Genomic DNA, 21,519 nt, shown 5'->3' with positions numbered 1-21,519 from the left:
GCAATGCTATCATCCTGTAATTGAAAGAAAATATTGTACGCTATCAACAATGGTTCAAAAAGACTAGATTTTCAACACGTACCATTTGGGCATTGGGTATATATGCACTATGGACAAACAACTACATTAAAAGAAAAAATGCACAAGGAAACGCTACATCAGTCTTCGGCATTATAATTTTGTTCAGGTTATTCAAAATATTATGATAAAAGTAGTGACGCGTGTTGAAACCAACCAAACAACCTTAACCAGAACGAAAACCTATTGTAGACCTATCTTTTATGAGTAGCTCCCACAAAGTGCCTGCCCTTTCTAAGTTTTCTCAGAATTATATTCGAAGTCACATTTACGAGTCTCGTCAAAAGTGACAATGTACACCATACAGTGGTCCAGCATCTACCGATAGCATGGACTGTTTCGCTCAATGATCAGATGATCCTGGGCTCCATTCCACATATACGAGAGTGGCTCTGCCCCCGGGCTATTATGCATACATAGCCCCCCTATAAAAGATTTAATCATGCGCTGTTTTGTTCGTGCTATATGCCAACGTTCAACCTCTATCTTATCGCATTGTTGACTGCGATATAAGTTTGTCTGCAGCGATTGGAATAATTTGTAGGCATATTATTACTTGAGTGTTGCCAGACTGGGCAAGAAATAGTCTCTCTAAACCACAGGTATAGGGTTTCAAAATAACACAGATTTACTGTAACAGGCCTTAACAAATGAACGAACAGCATAAACCAATTTCATTTTTACATGCATTGAATATTTGGGGGTCGTTTTTATTCATTATGTATTTCTGTGAGTGCGTTTATCATGTTTATGTATAGGTGCATGTTTCTTGGTGCGGGAATAGAGGTAGGGAGAACAAGTATTCCAAATAACATTAACAATATGTAAAGAATTATACAAGTGAAACATTGTTATCGAGAGAAAACAGGAAGTGTTTAAACGGACCCATACAATAATATATAGTTAAGACTTGATCGTCATGCCCCACGCACACCATTTTCCTGAAGATCATCGCGGCATCTATAATGCGGGAGGATGGGCTGGAAGGGTATGAAGTGGTTGTGGAGGGAGACAGGTGTGTGGATGAACTAGTAGACAGTGGAGGAGGGGAATTTTTATTTATTTATTTATTTTTTTGGTTGGGGGGGGGGGGATGATTAATAATTCCAGCATCCTCTCCAGCATGAATCAGACACGAAATATAACATGACCGTGCCCTTTTTCCCCCCTTCTTAATTTCCTTCGCAAGCTTTTAAACGTTTGCTCGGCTCAGTGATAATTGGATTGTCACCTTCGAGTTCCTAATTAGCATAGATGCGTTGCCATCTGTCCTTTTTGGGTCTCTTCCGGCCCATCTCCCTGCTCGCTGTTTGCCCTTTCCTGACTGCCCGGGAAACACCGAACAGCCTGCGTGACTAAGCAGTGTCTGGGTTTAATGTTTACCGGTAGTGGATTTGGGAGTAGAGTTCAAACACAGTCATGCTGAAGCTAACGTAGACGACATTTATTGGGGAGGGCCTTTACACCTGGCGGGGAAGATCAAACCTCAAACATTAAACTGATGACAAGATAAATGGTGTACAAGGAGGAAACACTACAGATTTCGACTTCAGCCGCGATTCACGATACATCTCGGAATGCCGCGTGTTTAGGAAGGACACTGACTGATTTAAATAAAAAAAATATGGAAACATGATCGAATACGTACTGACAAATATTAATACAGTGCTGATTATGGGCGGGTCAAACCAGGGAGGTGGTCCCACCTCCCTGGTCAAACTATCCCCTCCCCTCGCTACTGCATTTCACTATTTCACACCCGATAGTGGACTGTTCCGAGACGCCACTGATGGTCAAACAGTCTGACCAATGCATTCATGTTCTTCGGACACCTCTCCACTCGAGGTCAGCTTACCGAGGGCTTTTGTCCAGGGGGAGGATAAGACACAATAGGGGGAGAGGTTTTCTCCTCCCGCTGCTAAAATCCGTGTGACTGGCCGAATCAATACATCCTGTATGTTCTGCCAGGTATAGAGAGGCTATTATCGTTTGTAAAGAATGACGGAGTTACGTAATATACTGGCATATATTATGTGGATACTTCTGCCCATTATAGGGCATAGTAACAGTTGGAGAAAGCGCATCGCAATGTTAACAGACATAGAAAACTATATGTTTTGCAAGTCATGCCGCATGCTTACAGATTAGTCTATCTATAGCAATGCGCAGGCCCGGTCCCTAACAATTTGAGGACCTGGTCTATGCATGCCACAAAACCCTTACTGCAGGCACGTGGAGTTTCATTTTTTTTTTTTTTTTATTTATCATGTTTTATCATATCATCCATTATCACAACACACACACTCACACACACACACACACACACACACACACACAAATTTCACTCATAGAAACCGATTCCGGCAAAAAAACAAACAAACAAATATATATATATATATATATATATATATATATATTATGTACATATAATGTGGTAGGTAGCAATAATGTACGAGTATCATTGAATTATGATACAACGAAAAACAGTGACACAAACCATCGCTGGTTAGGAAGAGGTGTGGAAAATGTCCACAAGTATACAATTAATTTGGTAGGTCTGTATAATATTATAGTCACGTTACTTGCATAATTACTATTGTGCGCCTGTGCATATGCGTGCCCACCGCAAACGCATTGTATTATTTCTATGTTTGCATGGGACGAAGGGCGGCTTCGATTGAGATTCTTGTTAATTCGATCTTGAAGGTTCTTGGTACAAGTCCAAGTTAAATTCAATTCAATTCAATTCAATTTTATTTGTTCAATTCCACCAAGAAAACAAATTATAGAAATTGCAATATTGGGTGGAGACAAGAAATCAACGATTAGACAAACATGACAGATAGCTAAAAAGAGTTAACATTATGAGTATATGAATATAAGAACGACCCAAGTCCATGGAAGACCATTTCGAGTAAACTAAAAAAAACTTCATATCTTTTTTGTTTGTCCAATAATATTCTATTTAACTGTGATGGGATGGCAACATTGTATATACAAATTAGAACATATACTATTATGACAATTTACATTAACATTAATTGTGGAGAGGCCATTTTGTGTGATGGACTTGGGTCGTTCTTTGATTCATATACATTATATTCTGCTATAGAGATGAGAGAAGGAAGAGAGAGGGCGCTATAATATGAATGTTAGAATGACCCAAGTCCTTCATTCTTACATTCATATAAGATTTAACTCATTTATTTCAGGCACTTCCGGGGGTAATTAGGATTTATCATTTATACACAAGATGAGTCCATGCATAAGCTACAATTTCCCATGTCAAACTGAATTTGGCCAAAAATTGGACTTGGGTCGTTCTTATATTCATATACTCATATAATACATGAGGTGGAAAAGATAGGAGTGATAGGAATGATGTAGTTTCACTTGGGCTGGGGAATTTAGCCTTAACTTTTTTTTTGGCGGCGTAATTCGAAACTCTTATAATATCATTAAAGACATACAAATGGGATATCAAAGTTTCTTTGGTGACAACGGAGGTTTGAGCGGAGATGATAAGCCAAAATGGAAACAGAAAGTGGAAATAGTTATTACCGATAGGGTCTGTTTCATGCAAGTGTTGTGTAAACGTTTCGCTCATAAGACACACTTATGAGTTTGCTTATGCTCTTTGAAAGTCCCTCATATACACTGTACCTGTAGGTATATCAGGGACTTTCAGAGAGCATTAGCTTTGCCCATTGAAATTTTTATACCCATTATTATGAAACCCATCTGGGCATAATACATCTCACCCAAATTGGTTTACCCATTTATTTCACATGTGTAACCCATATGGGCATTTAACAATCTTACCCACGTGGGTTTGCCCAGTTCATTCCCATTATGATACCCACATGGGCAGTCCCATTTAAAAACCCATATGGGTTAACCCATATGGGTCTGATGCTAAATACATATGGGATTCACCCTAGCCCAGATGGCCCTTCGTGGCCCGGAGTATGCCCACATTGGTCTCATATGGGCATGTTACCTGGGTGCTTTAAGCGACTTTGGCCATTCTGAGATTTATGTAAAGATTTTTACATGATATCTTCATGAAACAGACCCCTGGCATGATGAAATAATCGTAATAGTAAAAAGTAAATAGCAGAAGAGGAGACTAATCATTACTTTGCCTTTTTTTCTATGTGTAACAAATTCACAAAACACACACATACACACACACACACACACAATATAGAACAATTCATTTAGTTGTGTAATCATTTCTCTATAGTAATGTAATAATCCTCTATAAATTTAAATATTACCATAACACACAAATGGTACTGTATACTTTTCTGTATACTTCTGTGTGAAAAGAACCAAGTATATTCATACACATAGGAAGAGAGAAAGCTAAACATATGTCATACATATTCCAAAGCATATATACTTGTCGAGGATGAATACAACTTCCTACCAAGGACAAACACTAGCATGTTTCCTTAAAGGGTGGGAAAGAGAGGAGGGAGGAGGGGGAGGAGGGGGGGGGGGGATAAAACGTCAGGGAACAATCGGCAAAAGCTCGCCCCCTCTATTGTTCGACCATACCAACTGTGGACGATGGTGCTCCCGTTAGAACTTCTTCCAAGCGCGACGACAATAGTCCCCTCCCTCCTACCGTAAACGAAGTCCGGACCAGGGGTGCTACGCCCCACATCGATAGCACTATTGTTGAGTGACCTCCTCAGGTAAATTGGACGCTACCGAGTCAATGACTTCCGCTTCACAATGGTATTATGAATGCCGCTTCTTCTCCCATTTTATTTTCTTTCGTGTTATATAATATTATGTTTATGTGTATTTGTTTGTGTGTATCGGTGTGTGTTTGTCTCTCCCTCTCTGCCTTTCTTTCTTTCTTTTTTTCTCACACTCAGATGTAATCCGTCTGCTTTAATCTCTTCGGCATTCCAGGAGTCGTCCCATTTTCGAGGATGACCCCTAAATCCTCCTCCGGTCAAACTTTTCTTTCATCAGCATTTGGATTTTCATACTAGTATTCATTTGTTGTATAGCTGTTTTCAGATGCGAGACTTGAACGAAAGTTGCAAGCACTAAATCTGCCCAGGCGCGCCCTCCGTTTCTTTTTCATTTATTAGATTTTCTGCCGGTAGAAATGATCCTTAGAAGGATTCCCTGTACTAACAATACGAATGAATGCCATCACAGTATTCATGGGCAGCCTATAAGATCGTCCGGAATGCGCTGCAAATCCTTCAAAGTTCACATTGTCGTATGACAGCAGCGAGACCTCTTCCTTTTCCCGCGCTTTCTTCTCTCTTTTGTTAAACCTCCCCCCACCCCACCCCACTCACTACTTTTGCGTATTTGAAGAGCGTTGTTTGCCAATACGTTTGCAATCCACGTCGAAACACACGAGCTCACTTCCAAACCTTGAAGTGTTTCCGCACTGGATATTCATACTGTAGTTATTACCGGCTCAGTATAGATAATCGTTGAGAACCACTATTTGCATGTTTCTTACACACAACGTCACATATAGGAAACAACAACGCCGTTTGCCATTTGACTGAAACATCATCATAATCGTAGCCTTTTTTTTTTTTGTATGCATCGTAATTCCAAAACTACTGACTTCACACTGCTAGTCATGCACCCATAGTGAAAGAGAAAAACAAGGAGAAAAGCATCCAAAGATAATTATCTTGGTCGTTCTTCATTTCCATTGCATGCGGCAACCAATTTGTATCACGGTCTTATCTGTTTATTGTGTAGTCCAAAATGTCAAGTTCAGGAGGTAAGCGACCGTTTTCGCATATGAAAAAAATGAGGTATTAGCAAGCGTGTCTAGCCGGGAATTATTCTATAATGAACCTTGATTAGTAGTCTGGGTACGATGAAAAAGGTCAAGAGTACATTTTCGTATTTTCCTAAATCTTTTCTCTCATTCTCTTTTTTTTCATGTTACCGAACAGGTCACAGACAAGACGACAAACGGGTATCGGTGAAGATGCGCAAACCTGAGAAATTGCACTGAAGGCAAAACGGATTCTCTCGGGGTTGTGGTTTGTCTGTGGCTGATAAAGCCCAAATTGTCGGAGGGCTAGCAAAGCCTCCACATAAACACGCGTCGCTTCACGTCACTACACAGTAATTAACCGCGTTCTCAATTTCGTGCAAAGTTAGACAACGAGAAATGTTTGTCCGCTGAGAAATAAAATTTCGGATTGGTTAAATTTCCTGTTTTGCCCGGTACACAATTCCGAAACGACGCTGGATCGAGATACCGATACAATAATTTCGTGATAGATTTGGGCAATCTTTTATCATTTCATAGTGAAAAAAAAAGTTTTTGAAAGTTTTGGCATTGGAGAGATCTTGACTTACTTGTATATCTTTCTTCGACAAAAAATGAAAGTTTAACTCTTTAACCGAATTACAGAACCGTGTGTATTCACGTTATATGTATTCACTTGGACAAAATCAATCTCGCAGCTGAAGAGAACTATAATAACATTGCAGAACTTTAAGCAAATTAACAATACTGCATGCTTGCAACAGCCAGCGTTGGCATTTGTCAGACAAAATCCACAATAAACCTAAGCGTCAAAGGCGCTAATAGAATCGAAAAAACGTTCGTACAAGTGTGAAAACGTAAACGGTAGCGTTCGGCAACCATGTCGCTGAAGTCGAAGCCTTCCAGCACTGACTTCCACGACTCCAGCGGTGATGTCAAGCTCAAACGCGAAGTCGGCATCGTGGGCGGGATCGCCTTCGTGGTCGGCGGGATGATCGGTTCGGGCATCTTTGTGTCGCCGGTCGGTATCCTTAGGGAGACGGAGAGCGTGGGGATGAGTCTCATCATTTGGCTGCTCTGCGGCTTTCTTGGGCTTGGAGGTACGGAATTCATCGCGTATACTGATATGCTCTGACTCCCCATCTTTCCTTCTGTATCCCCCCCTCTCTCTCTCTCTCTCTCTCTCTCTCTCTCTTATTTTCTCGTGATTCGTGTCATAGATTTGTATGATGATTCTGACATCAGATGTTTATTCAGGTCAAAACCCCCCAAATAATAAACAAGCATACATGTTCAGTAAGATGTGAGAAAGTATGTTTTATATAATATCAGCATTAATAGCATTAGTGAGAGGATTCCTTAAAGAAATGAAGGAAGAAACTCAGAGAAAGATTCTCAAACGTTTGCTTCTTAACGAGTTGAATGTAATAGATGAAATCTCTGTTGCAATTGATCTTAAAATCAAGCTATTGATGTGTTGCTATTATGATGTATCAGTTATTTCAGTTTGGCTTAACTTGTTATGGATAAATCTGATAGGGTATTGTAAGATTTGAGGTGGTGTTTGTAGTATGGGTATCCTTGAAGTTTTCTTTAGAATAGTCAGCCTTGTTGATATCAACTTCACCGTGTATTATAAACTGTTTTGGTTTATTTCCTATATATCATTCGATCTTTCCCCTTCTTGAACAGGATCGCTCTGCTACGCCGAGCTGGGCACGATGATCCCCAAGTCGGGGGGTGAGTACGCCTACCTCTTGGAAAGCCTGGGCGAGCTTCCCGCCTTCTTGTTTGGCTGGACCTTCATCCTCATCATCCGGCCCGCCACGGTGGCCATCGTCTGTCTCATCATGGGCACGTACACGGCCGAGTACATCACGCAGGGCGACTGCACGGAGAACGACGGGGTCGCCAAGATCTTCGGCATGCTAGCTCTGAGTGAGTCGCAGAGTAGATGACCTTTGACCTATCAGAGAGGTTCCGGTTAAATGTTCTGTTTACCTTTGGAAGCAGTGATTTTAAAAATTTTCGAGTTATCACAATAAGATGCTTATGTGTAGGTCATTTCTATAACAAAACATCCTATCATATAAAAATTTTGCAGTAAAACCTAAAATATAGGGAGATATCACTGTGTTTCTTATTAAAACATAACTGTATAGACGTTCTAGTCCAGAAACAATTTTATTATTCCTATTGTTCACATTTTGTATATCTAACAATACTTATCATTGATTATCCTGGTTAAAATTTTTACAATGGTTGTCTCTATGCCTATTAAACTCACATCTTAGAACTATACTTGAAGCACTAAAGCTGCCTGGAATTTTGTTTCATCTGCAAATGGTAAATTATGCCTTTAAGAGAACAAAAGCCTGTAGGTCTTCAGTGCTGTGCCTAGTTTCTCTGGTGTGTGCAAATCACGAGTCTCACCTAGATTGTGGTTGAAAGTTTGGGATACAATATTTTGATGGTGATATAGATTATACAAAAGCCTATTTATAGGAAATGTAAAGAAAATGAAGCAATCAACGTTACGCGCGACTCTGGTATGACATGAGATCAGTACTAAAGCTTCTCAGACGTCACTGTATAGGTGATATTAGGAGAATCAAGCCGTTTCCTGCATATCATAAACATGGAAGAATTTATCTTAGTGTTTATAACAACTATATATTTGCCCTTGGAAAGTAGATTTGTACACTTGAATAGACCACACTCGCTGAATGTCATAAAGAAAACAATAATAAATTGATGAACATAAATGCAATTATTCATTAATAAAGAAATGCAAAGTTATGAGTGACAGGATTTAACCATACCTAAGTGATTACAAACCATTGTAGAAAGAAGCCGCTTAGTGACCAAAATCTGAGAATGAGCTGCCCGATGTCCTCTTCTAACAAAAAAGTTTGACAATAGCAGCATAGGCGCAAAAAGATTTCTCGTGCCCGAGTTTTTCCTCCTTCTTTTTGAATATCATTATGTAATTATTGACAGTCTTGTTATTTGAGCCACCATTTTGTTAAACAGTAGCTTGAAAAGCGCCACATTCTTAAACAATCGCATACTAGGAAGAGCATCATAATTATGTGATTATTTACTATTAAGCACACTGCGGAGTGCAACATACACTACATACGTGATTATATATTTTAGCTATATATAGCACACGGTGGAGTGCAACTATTTAGCTATGACGGAGTGCAACATGCATGAATGTCAAATAACAGAGGAGGGAGTGCCACGTTTATAATGCCCTGGCTTAATACTGGGGTCTTTATCTCTCAATAATGACCTTGAGGGGATGTGTATTCATTTATTGTCAAGACGACCTTCAATTTATGTCAGCACATTGATGATATGCTTTTATGGAGTCATTTGCTTCTATCAAAAACCGAAATGTGAATATCGTAAGTCTGGGCAATAAATTCCAGTCCGTGGAAGGAAAACATATTCACAGTGCTAACAAGACATTAATCATCAAGTAAAAAAATGCAAATTATGTCTCAGCTCTGTAAAATATTGCATGAAAACAGTAACATGGTAGAGCTTTAATCATTACCATTTTCTGTACATGAGAGTATTCATACTCACAATATTTACAAGAGTATCCCCACAGATATAAAAATTGAACTGTGACTTTATTTTAACACTATCATACATGCTTGCTGGACGTTTTTATTGAATAATATATGAACGATTGAATAGAAAAAAAATGATGAAATCTATCTATTCCTGTCCCATTACGAACTGCAATCAAAGCCTGTATACCTTTGCAATTTATCTTTATAGTCATCAGAACGTCTTCCTGTTTTTCGCGCAGGATCACAATTGAACCAAACTCTATCATGCAAAAATCAATATCAGAAAGCATAAAAGCGTGACTGTGTATACATATTCCTCGCCGACTTAAATGCAGTAAAGACCTTGGTAGGACAAAGACATTACGATGGAACTGATAAAACCCACCTTCCGTCAAACAAGAAAAAGATCAACATGATGAAAGAAAAGGAGGGAAGAAAAATAGCATTAGCATTGATTCATATTCAAAAAGTTTGACAAAATCAGGAGTAGTAGGAGAATGAAAACATAGAAAAAGAAGTAAGTATATAATGAGAATGAAAATAGTAGAAGAGTAGTAGTAGAAGTAATAAAACAAGTAGGAATATAAGTAGGAGTAGTAGTATAGAAGCAGCCGCAATATGAATGACGTAGTAATAGTCATAATTAGTGGTAGCATTAGTAACTAGTCCTGTGATAGTAGTAGTAGTAGTAGTAGTAGTAGTAGTAGTGGTAGTAGTAGTTTTAATTGCAGAAGTATGTCATGTAGTGATATAGGGAGAAGGACAGTTGATGATTGAAGGGAGAATAGGCCTAAATGAAAAGGGGACAGGAAGGGGGAACCATACCGCATCATAAGCTCAGTATAGTCATAGTGTACAGCAGATGTGTTTTAGACTTATTATGAACAATGTATTTCTACGGGTCGACTCTCCACAGATGCGTGCAGAAAGAAATCAAGTTTTAACAATTAACACATTCTATTTTGTACACATGCGTAAACGCGGTGTGTAAATGGGTGCTTCACAAAACCACGCAATACTAGGGTAGGAATGATCGTCGTCAGGGTTGTAGGATCCACTGTCAAAACAGAGGTTACACTGAAAACCAATATTGATTGGACTTGCGATGTGGGTCAAGAAGGTGAAGATACTATGAAGAGCTTTTTCTCATTGGATAAAACCGCGGATACTCGGTCGCAAGGTCCCGGCTTCAAGCCCCAGTATCAACAGCAGTTGTGCCCTAAGGCTGAAGGAATCATATTGCTGCCTTTGTGACCATGTTCAGTAAGATGTGAGAATGATATGTTTTATATCAGCATTAATGGCAATAGTGGGAAGATTCCTTAAAGAAAAGAAGGACGAAACTCAGAGAAAGATTCTCAAACATTCGCTTCTAAACGAGTTAAATATTGTAATTGATGAAATATCTGTGTGTTTGTTTGTTTTTCTCTTCTTCCCTGATACAGTGACGCTGACTTTCATCAACTGTTACAGTGTCAAGGCGGCCAATCAGCTTCAGATCGTATTCACGGTGGCCAAGACACTACTTTGTGTCGTCATCATCGCCATCGGGTTCGTCAACATCGGTCGAGGTGAGTGAACGAGCCTCATCCTGTTCCTATGTTCTCTGTACCAGTAAGTGTTTAATGTTGTCGTGAGATAGGTGTTGGCGTTGGCGTCATCTAGACTATATTAGGGAGCTGTAGATTTGCGGCGCGGACGTTTGAGACGACGAGTGCGTTGGACGTTCTCGGCTCATTTTTTTTCCCCTCTGAACGTCCCCTTCGCGAAAATCTAAAACAACCTACTAATAATGGTCTGGCGCCTGTGACTCGGTGTAACAGTGCTTGTGTCAGTGTAGATTATGTTCCTATGATTGGTGTATAGTTGGTATCAAATTTCAATGTTGTCACTGGTGCTTTTCCAAGTTACCTAGAACCCATTTCTACCACGAGCTACAACATAAGTTTTGTGTATTGTAGCTCCACGATTCTGCAGTGTTTTTGGATTCAAAGTGGTCTGAGTTATTTTCAGTTACGACTGCCATGCGCTACATCCCTGCAAAGTCCTACCCGAATGCTCCCTCTACTCCTCATCCTCCTCTATGTATGGAGTCTTTACCACTCAGACCACAAAAGCTCCCTCAATCGAACACCTACCAACACACACCTTCATATGATAACCATCGCCGTCACACCATCATGGAGTTACTCTATAGTAGCACCATGGTCACACCAGTATCCTCGTATATCTATGGTTACAAATGTACACACTTGTAGATTTCCATACACACCCACACACGATTTACACACCTGTATTTTCTCAAGTATGAACGCTTGCGAGATCTGCCAACTTCAGGCTACACGCACTATTAATCATCTAATAGACCGTAACCGGGCTCCATTTCTAACAGCACTCGAAATAAATGCAACGATGGCAATGGCTCAAAATGGCAGAAAACACACACACACACACACACACACACACACACACACACACATTTTTCCATTATCAAAGCTAAACAGGACTACAACGAGACGGTACGATTTTTTTTTCTCAATTACAAGCCGAGTCTATGGCATTACACTGATATGAAGTGTAAATATCAGAACACTAACTTGTTAAATTCATCCAAAAAATAAAGCCCATTTCAAGCATAACAAAATTATAATAGAGATGTCGCTTTTTGGCAAACGCGAAAAATACTAGTGGACTTGACATGCCCCTGATATGAGCTCCAGGCTCCCCACCTTCTCCCCCTGCCACCTTACTGCTCCACCCCACTCCTCGAATGGGTGTGACCATGCATTTGTACTATGTCCGCATATTAGTATTCATTAAAATACAAAAAAAAATATCTTTCTAAAGAAGCGTGCGAGAAGCAATCACTTTTGCTACATTAACGTCTGGAGAAGGTTCAAGTTTTAATGCAATTAATGTTTCCTTTCTGTTATTATTGTTATCACTGTTATTCATATTAGTATTTTGTCATTTTCATCTTTTTCCATAATTATAATTATTTTGCAATAGCAGTTTGATGTTAATATCATTGTCATTACTACTGTCATTATTTCTGGTATAACTTTCTTTAAAGGGGCATTCCAGACGATTTTCATAATTTCACATCATGTTGTACACAAATCGACAACTCCATGTATAGATTTGTGGAATTGATTGTGGTTCATAAGCAGAGAAACAATGCTTTGAAAAACCTTAAACAAATTACATTGAACAAGAATGATGACATAGGAGCCTCACATATTTCAGAAATGTAGCAGTGTAATTCCATTACAATACCGCTTGCTTGCGAGTTCACCTGTGTATAATCTATGCATGCCTTCTTCTTTTGTTCTGCTTCCTTGAGCCCCAACTCATGCATTCTTATGGTGACTCTGCCACGTCATCATCCTTGTTCACTGAAATTTGTACTACATTTTGAAAATATTCTTATTTTTCATCCCATTTATAATAAATTCTGAAACTCTGTCCTCGGTAAAATTAATGTATAGTTGTTCAAACGTAAAAATCAGAAAATCATCCGGAGGTCTCTTCTTTTTCACTTTTATGAGATTTATTATTGCCACTGGCAGAGTTTGGAATGTTGTTTATATCCTTTGAGAGAGAGGATGTGATTTGGGGCCATTTTTATTCACTGTATGATTATCATTATTTACCTTATGATTACTATATTATTCTTTCAGGTAAAACTGAATTCTTGAACCCGGAGGAATCTTTCAAGGACAGCACGCCGGAGGTCTTTTCGTACGCCCTTGCATTCTACCAGGGACTGTGGGCCTATGAAGGATGGTATGCCAACATTTTTGGGACAAATAAATTTTGATCTTCAATAGATTTTTGAATGTTTATTGATAGGAAGCAACTAGACACATTGTATCAAAGTTTTGACGAATAGACACTTTGTTGTTGTTTTTTTATGAAAAAGAAAGTCTGAATGATTTATTGAAAGAAATGAGAATAAATTCGTTAGAGACAGAGTAGTCAATTCTCTTTATTCTAATCGACACGATAGTCCCACTTAGTCATTATCAAACATTAATGTCGACATTGTGGCAAGGCATGGGTTTGTTTGATTGAGAGGTGTACTTTTAATTCGTCATTTGTCTAGAGGGCATTTACATTATATGCACTGTTTAAGTTATGTACAGTTTGCATTCTATATGATATGTGTTCGTGACTGATCGTCATTCAGTGCTACCTCTTTTATTATTTCTCTTTGTACACAGGAGTTTTCTCAATGCCCTGACAGAAGAATTAGAAAATCCTCGAAGGTGAGAAATGTGAAAATTTGATAAATAATTCGAAGTATTGTCTGTTACATGTGTGTGTCGTCGTCTGCTTTCCTGCCGCTGTCTATAGCTTTTCTTTGTAATTTCGGTCATGCACGTTTGTAGTTGTATCATAATTATGATTATGATTATGATAAATTATGATAATCATAGTATATACGAATATGCATATAATGTATGGCCTAACGATTATCAGTGCAATTAGCCCTGAGGACAATTGCCCCTAAATACTGGTAAGTGATAAGGTTAGAGTAAAGATTAGGGTTAGGGTTAGATTTAGGGTAAGAGTTTGGGTTAGGGTTAGGATTTGGGAAAGGGTTCAGGGGTACTTGCCCTAGAACTATATATAACTATGTATTTGCACAGCTTTTGTTTCTTTTATACTTATGTAATTCCTCTGTCATATTGCAAAGGCTAGTGCAGAGGCAGGAATGGTAGATATTGAGATTAATGTGAGTATTATTATCTGTAGTACATTATAGAGAGAGGGAGAGAGGCTGAGATGCTTCATTTATGGCAACGTGTATCTACCCCATCCACTTTCTTTTTTTTTCATGTATTTGTTTGCTTGTTTATTTTGCTCAATTATGATACGGGGGGGGGGGGGTGCTCAAATTTTATGACAATTCGTTATGACATTATGTATCAATAACCATTACCATATTTTGCGGTTTGTAGTACATGTATCTGCACAGTTGCTGGTGACCTCACAAAGAACTAACTCAAGTAACGCCAGATCGAACCAATATGTCACCCTTTATTCCAGGAATCTTCCACTTTCACTGATCGTCGGTATCCCGTTTGTCACCATGATCTACCTGATGGTTAATATATCGTACTTCACTGTCATCACACCGGCGGAAATGCTGGCATCGAAAGCGGTGGCCGTGGTAAGATCCCAAATCTTGTCGCAAGAGGGCGTAGTAGCGGTAGTGGCCGAGGCTGTTTTTTTTTTTTTTTTGGAATTTAAACACTGATAACTTTAACATATTGCATCATTGTTAGATAGCACTGGTATAATGGCCTCCTCTCCTTCATTCAATGAAATATTGATATTGATGCTAGGTGCAGCTGCAAGTTAGAGTCTTTGATCATCAGAACAAAATAATAGTTGCTAGAATCAATGTGAAGTTGCATTTGTGTTTTCCCAGTAGAGCAGCCATAGACAGTACATGATGCTACACAAAAGCAACTTGATCATAAAGAATTTGACGCTGGAAAATATGAAAATTAGATGGAAAACAGGTAACAAAAATGCAATGTTACGATATGTCAGGGAATTCTTGATTTAGTACTTTGTGACCACTTTCATTACTTAAAGGTATTATATTTATTTTGTGTCATAATGGGTATATTATTCACAGATGATTCATTTGCCTATTCTGTTCTTAACCTTGTGGTGCTAAGGAATGTTTGACCTGCTAGTTAATGCGAGGAGTTTGTTTTTGTTTTTTCCTTTAGACATTTGCCCAAAGGACTATGGGTGTTTTCGCCTGGATTGTGCCGTTGGGTGTATGCATGTCCACTTTCGGAGCAGCAAACGCCAGTCTATTTACAGCGGGCAGGTAAAATGAATATTGCGGCACACTCAAGCTCACACTATATACTGTGACTCTGAATCACAAAACAAACAAAAAGTCGCCAGACGCAGATTTCTAGTTAAGGGCAGATTCTGAAAGAGCAGACTCTAAGCTTTAAAATGATGTATAACTCGAATCAAATGGACTCTCCTAACCTATCTAAATATTGAAAGAAAACACACACTCTGGAAAAGTGTGAACCGAGAAAAGAGGCTCTGAAGTACAGTGTCTATTCAAGCGCTCAATCTTTACCAAACCGTGCTGGCTGTGTGATGAATGGGACAAAAAACAGGGTGTAAACCACCGGAGCAACGACAATGGAGAGATAAACGGATTACGCTGAAATTGTACACCCTCTATCAACACAATATGTCCATGGTTAATGTCAAATTTCAAGGCAGTAGCTTTTTTTCTTCAAAAGTTACGAGAGATAAAAGTGAAGAGTGTTCTAAGAATTATCAAGAAATGAACAGGGGCCTCCAGATCTCACTACTCTACAAAAAAAGGTAAAAAAGTGCTGAAAATGCACTTTCCTATTCATTTTATGATCCAAAACTTACGAATAATATAGAAGAAGGGTAGTTCTTTGAGAAAGGATGAAAAATCCAATATTGACTTGGTTGACCCGTTTCACCTTTTTTTGAGTATTCACGTAAAATCAAAGGGTGCGACTTTTTGTTCGTTTTGTGATGCACGGTCACACTGGTCCAGACGTGTTACTTTTAGTACGATTACGAGAAGTCACATAATTTTGTCCCCTGTCGCTCATATGTGTTTTAAAGTTTATGGATAAGGCCCTTTTGCACCCCTGCTGAAGTGGTCCAAACATTCCCACACCAGAAAAAGGGTGAATGATGTCGACCCCCCGCCCCCTCCGCCCCCCCCCCCCCCCCCCGTAGGTCACTGGCATTAATTATCAGCAAATAGTATCAACTCAGCAAATAGTATCAACTCAGCATATGCCATACGAAGAACACAGACAAACAAACAACAATCCATCATACCATAAGTATGCATGACTCTTGAGTATTATTTTCGAAACGTGTAGAGTTGAAAGAACAGGTATGGCGATACACTATGTATGCAATGCCCTGTATAATAAAGTGTTATCCTGAAGTCTATAATAAACCACTAAGTGTTATAATTTGGTACATTGTACTCGACCTTTTTGCATTAAGTACCGAGCATAAAGCAGCATAAAATCTCCAAAATTGGAAGGGTGCAATAGCCATTGAGAAAGAGAGTGGTTTTACAGCCAAGAAGAATTCCCAACGGCTTTATGTCTTGAAGTTTTAAGGGGAGCCCTATACTCGACGGTACTTAAACTCTTTACGATGACTCTTTAAGAAGCAGCCAGCCATTCAATGCGATTTTATTCCTTCCTCTCTATTGACCTTTAAATCCCTCTCCCTCTCACAAAATCTTTCTCTACACTAATCTCTCACTCATGTCTGATCTTAAAGGGTGTGTACAGTTCTGGTCGAGGTGAGAATTTAGCTTTTAACACTTTGCGAGATAGTCAGAAACCACTCTCTGAGATGTCACAGAGCATGCAATTCTAAGGGGTATCAAAAGTTTATTTGATGAAGATCAGTTTTTAAATGGCTGAGATATCCAAAAACAAGGTGGAACAAAGAGGTCCTAATAAAGTTGTGGCCTGTCGCCTTTTATTACTATCACTTTTTTGGATATCTCAGCCATTTGAAAACCGATTTTCATGAAATAAACGTTGAATCCTTCTTAAAATTACATGCCCTTTCATATTTCATAAGAGGTTTCTCATTATCTCACTTTGGAATTTTCAAAACATGAATCCTCACCTCAACCAGTACTGTACACTCCCTTTATTAACATATCTCTTCTGTCTGTTTATCTTCCCCTACAGACTGCCCTTTGTCGCAGCAAGAGAAGGTCATATGCTTCAAATATTGGGCATGGTCCATGCCAAGCGATGCACTCCACAGCCCGCCATCATGTCTGTAGTAAGTATTGGAGGTGTGAATGATACAGTTTTCTTTGGGACTATAACCATGCAGTATTATACGACACACTGCTTGCTTGTTTTTCATTTCCTTCCATTGTAGTAGTCAAGTAGACAAAAAAAAAAAGAATCACAAAGTGTGTTAACTTTACAAGAGGCTTGAGGTTAAAGATGACCTTTATCAAATTGAGCAAGAATCAAAACGAACTTATATATTATAATGTCCTTGGTAAGGAGTTTTAAAATTCATGAAACATTCAAGATTTACAATATTCTTTGACCAAAATCAGATATTGTGCTTAGTGCCATGAATATCTACTGCAAGCTTAGCCTTCATCAAACTTAAATGCAACATAAATCATACTTCCATTGGCTTGATTGGAAGATATTCAAGTCAGCCTCAAAATGATGACAAAACTTTGAAAAATTCAATGCTTGGTGTATGATTGGTCTTTATTTTCTTTTTGACTTGTTCACAGATGGAGGTCTGCTGAACATGTGCATGAATAAAAGAGATACATTAATGTCTTATTTTAAGTACATCACACATTCGCAGATAATACTTTTAGGACATTATTATACTGTTGTAATATATGCATGATTGCGCATTGTAAAAATGAATATAACAATACCATGTTCATTATTCATGTCCAATTGTAAGCGCATCATACTTATCCATAAACCTAAATTATGTTTGTATCTTATTTTCATGAATATGCTTTTGTATAACACGTGTATACACAAATATGTACACCTGTGATGCATACTCAACATGGATAGATTTATGCGTATCACACTAATATGTTTTAGACGTAATGAATATTCAAATACATGGAAATAGGAAAAGTTGAATTATATTGTTTCCTTCCATTCTAATTACAGTCTATAATCGCAGCTACCCTAATAGCCATTGGAAACTTCGACTCGCTCCTCAACTACTTCAGCTTCGCTGTGTGGCTCTTCTATGGTCTTACCGTATTCTCCCTACTTCTCATGCGATATACGCACAAGGATTGGGAACGACCCATTAAGGTTTGTATGGACTAAAATAAAGACACACATGCACACTATACAATTCATTTATTGATTTATCACTTTCACTCAGTATAACATGCCTACAATAGAAATGTGAGGATAATATATTAACAGATACACGCGCAGCTGGATATGGGCTATCCAGCCATCTTCTCAGATGGAAAATGAAACAAAGAAATGGAACAGAAATAAAACTAAATGATTTGACGTAACAATGGGGCAGATAATGCAAAGTTATACACGTGACAAAAAAGGGTTAACGAGAAGGCAATGTGGCGTTATTGAAACTTACCCCGCGATAGTAAATGCACTGGTTCGTCTTTTCTTTCTATAACCTACATATTATACATATTGGTACACACCCAAGCGCACACGGACATATGCATTTTACAACGCAAGATGCTTACATCAATAAGCACGCCCCCGTTGTGATAATCTCATATGAATTCAGTTTTGAATGGCAGTTTGGGAACACTTCGCAAGTGATATATAGCCTCTTTAAAAAAAAAAAAACCATTTACTGTATCATTAAATTTGACGTCAATAGGTATAAGATTCCAGATTTGTCTACATACACATATACACATAAAACAATCATTAAAAAAACCCCCAAATATACAAATATTACACGATTATATACCAAAATACATGATATAGACAAACACGCATTATGAACATATAAACAACACATAGGCCTACATGTTCTTACAGCGTCGTAATGCCTGCGCACCAATTTAATACAAAAAAGCCCCAAACAAACACCAACTTCCCCACCCTTATGATCATGGGATTATACGCTACAACAGAACGTAAAAAGGAAAATGATAATAATACTGATTTGGGGTAGATTAACATACGTCGAACGACTATAGCAAGGTTCACACTCTTTCGAAATCCCTGCTCTACGCCAGAGCAAACAATATTGTACTTGATTGAGCAGTTGAAATTCCCGTGAATGTTGAGTTTCGTCCGCACCCGCAATCATAGTCGGAGTAGTCGCACTAGTCTGAAGCAAAGTTTGTTGCTTCAGGCCACCCACCGAAATGTATCGGATGGCAGTCTGATAAATCCGACTCGTGTTGGTCGACCACTCGGGTCAGTGTCAAACACGCCGGGCAAGATCCGATGAGGCAAGGTCCGGTGAGGACCTTGACACTGACCTGATAGTCGACCACCACAAGTCGGATTCATCAGACTGTGATCCGGTACACTTCGGGTGGTGGCCTGAAGCAACAAACTTTGCTTCCGATTAGTGACCGATGGGAAGAAATCTCTGTTGAACGAGGGTACAGTGCACTCCCATTATAACGAACATGGTTATAACGAAATTCCAGTTGCAACGAAGTAAAAACTCAGGCCACAACATCATCCATTCGAATTATTCTATTGTTTATTTGTTCGGTTATAACGAAAGAAAACTGCCGGTTCCGAGGACTTCATTATAACGGGAATTCCACTGTATAAGCCTTAGTGATACCAGTGTCATAACGTGCCCGCGTTCTTCCATCATTCAGGTTCCTATCTTCGTCCCCATTCTCGTCTTCATCGCATCGCTGTATCTCATCCTCGCTCCCATCGTCAGCGACCCGGTGTTCGAGTTCCTCTACGCCTTCCTCTTTATTCTCTCCGGCGTCGTCGTCTACTTCGTATTAGTCCGGCACAAGGTCTCCTTGAGGTGCATGAGTAAGTATATACCCACTTTTTTTTTTCATTTCCCTCATTTGATTTATCCCTACGTTTTCCTCGCGATGTCCTCGCGATGAATATAGTGAATTAAGAGAAATCATAGCTTCCGAACAACTGGAGCTTATAACGAGGAAGTGGACGTTATGCTGAAAGATTTTTGTTTTGTTTTGTTGTTATTTCATCACTGAAATAATTAAAACAAGATTTTATCGCCGAGCACAAACTGTTGTTGTGTTTGCCTCAATATAGTCACGTGCCAGATATCTGTTGTAGTAGTATCCATTCATCTTAAACGAATCATGAGGGGTGTTGTACCGTGGATCGACGGATGAAGCCAGATACTACCAATCTTAATTGTCTGTTGAAGATCATTCCTGATCAATATGCTTTTGGAGGTGCCTATGAGAAAGGCGTGTTACAACAAAATCGGCTCGTCCTCAACCTCGCTACGGACCCAAACGCCAGATTTTGCTCACAGCAGCCGAACTGCCCGTACAAGACTAATTTTTCTTGAATACTCTTAAATAAGACTCGTTTTTCCTTGAATGCCCTAAAACAAGACTCATATTTTTCTCACTCCCTCTGTTTTTTGAAAGGGGAGGTACAGGTGGCCTCGTAAAGTAGGCAAATTGATAGGAGCGAACTCAACACATATCTCTCAAAGTTCGTCTTTGATGATTGATAGTTTGGTTGTCTTCTTCTTCCACTACTCTCCCAGATCCCATCACACGGTTCTTCCAGGTGCTCCTTTTCGTAGTCCCCACCTCCTACAACAAAAAGGACGAGGAGGAGAAGATCCAGTTATAGGGTCACCGACAGGGATCACTTCATGTGTGAAAATCATCATCATCATCATCATCATTAACATCATCGTCGCCATCATCATCTTTACCATGATAATCTTCTTCGATATCTTCGTGCTCCTCCCAATCCGGATAACCATCGCAATCAAGACCACGTCCCTCATGAAGAGCAGTGGTATCACCTCTGAGAAGGAACAGGGGTCCAGGAGCGCATCATCCCGTCAGCTTCGGATGCAGCTGCTGACGTATGCATGTGGCGCTGATGGTGGAAAGATGCCTGCTGAGAAGACTTGTAAATTCTTCGCCTACCAGCGTGTGGTGATGGAAACTTACGGTTGAAGAGTTTATCTTTGGTTTTGTTTGCCACATCCATTACTGCGGCTGGTGATACAAGGAAGAGGTCTGACTCAAGCTGCAGTCTCCTCCCCCCTGTGGATTTGATGGTGAACAAAAATATTTTGATCTTCCCTCCACGTCTGTGGTCGTCATTTATTAAAAACCCTCGGATTCACAAATCTCTCCGAGATATGATAGAAGACGAAATACCATAAAGAGATTGGAAAGTGACTCATGAGCTGATAGGTCACGTGACGGTGCCATTTATTATTTTGCTTGTGTTTGTGCATTCCATTCTCCCAAGCGCTTCCATAATGTTAATGTCGTCATTGATCTTAAGAGTTGCTGTAGAGGAATTCTGTATCTCTCTAATCGAG

The 21,519-nt window shown here is 39.2% G+C and overlaps 1 protein-coding gene across 1 annotated transcript; it reads left to right on the top strand.

The window, feature by feature from the left end:
• The first annotated feature begins 6,728 nt into the window (after positions 1 to 6,728).
• LOC139721780 (b(0,+)-type amino acid transporter 1-like) lies at positions 6,729 to 21,017 on the top strand. Its single transcript, XM_071633103.1, has 11 exons — positions 6,729 to 6,948; positions 7,541 to 7,786; positions 10,881 to 11,006; positions 13,116 to 13,221; positions 13,659 to 13,703; positions 14,488 to 14,611; positions 15,183 to 15,286; positions 17,187 to 17,283; positions 18,165 to 18,314; positions 19,832 to 20,000; positions 20,722 to 21,017. Exons 1-11 carry the CDS (start codon positions 6,729 to 6,731, stop codon positions 20,808 to 20,810), a joined length of 1,476 nt encoding a protein of 491 aa, XP_071489204.1. The 3' UTR covers positions 20,811 to 21,017.
• Positions 21,018 to 21,519: the final 502 nt, after the last annotated feature.

Source organism: Diadema antillarum, unplaced genomic scaffold (assembly GCF_040938485.1).
Source record: "Diadema antillarum isolate AM-2024a unplaced genomic scaffold, OU_Dant_1.0 scf00000150, whole genome shotgun sequence".
NCBI classification, from domain to species: domain Eukaryota; kingdom Metazoa; phylum Echinodermata; class Echinoidea; order Diadematoida; family Diadematidae; genus Diadema; species Diadema antillarum.
The sequence above is the reverse complement of the archived record's forward strand: the minus strand, read 5'-3'. Positions and strand labels throughout refer to the sequence as shown.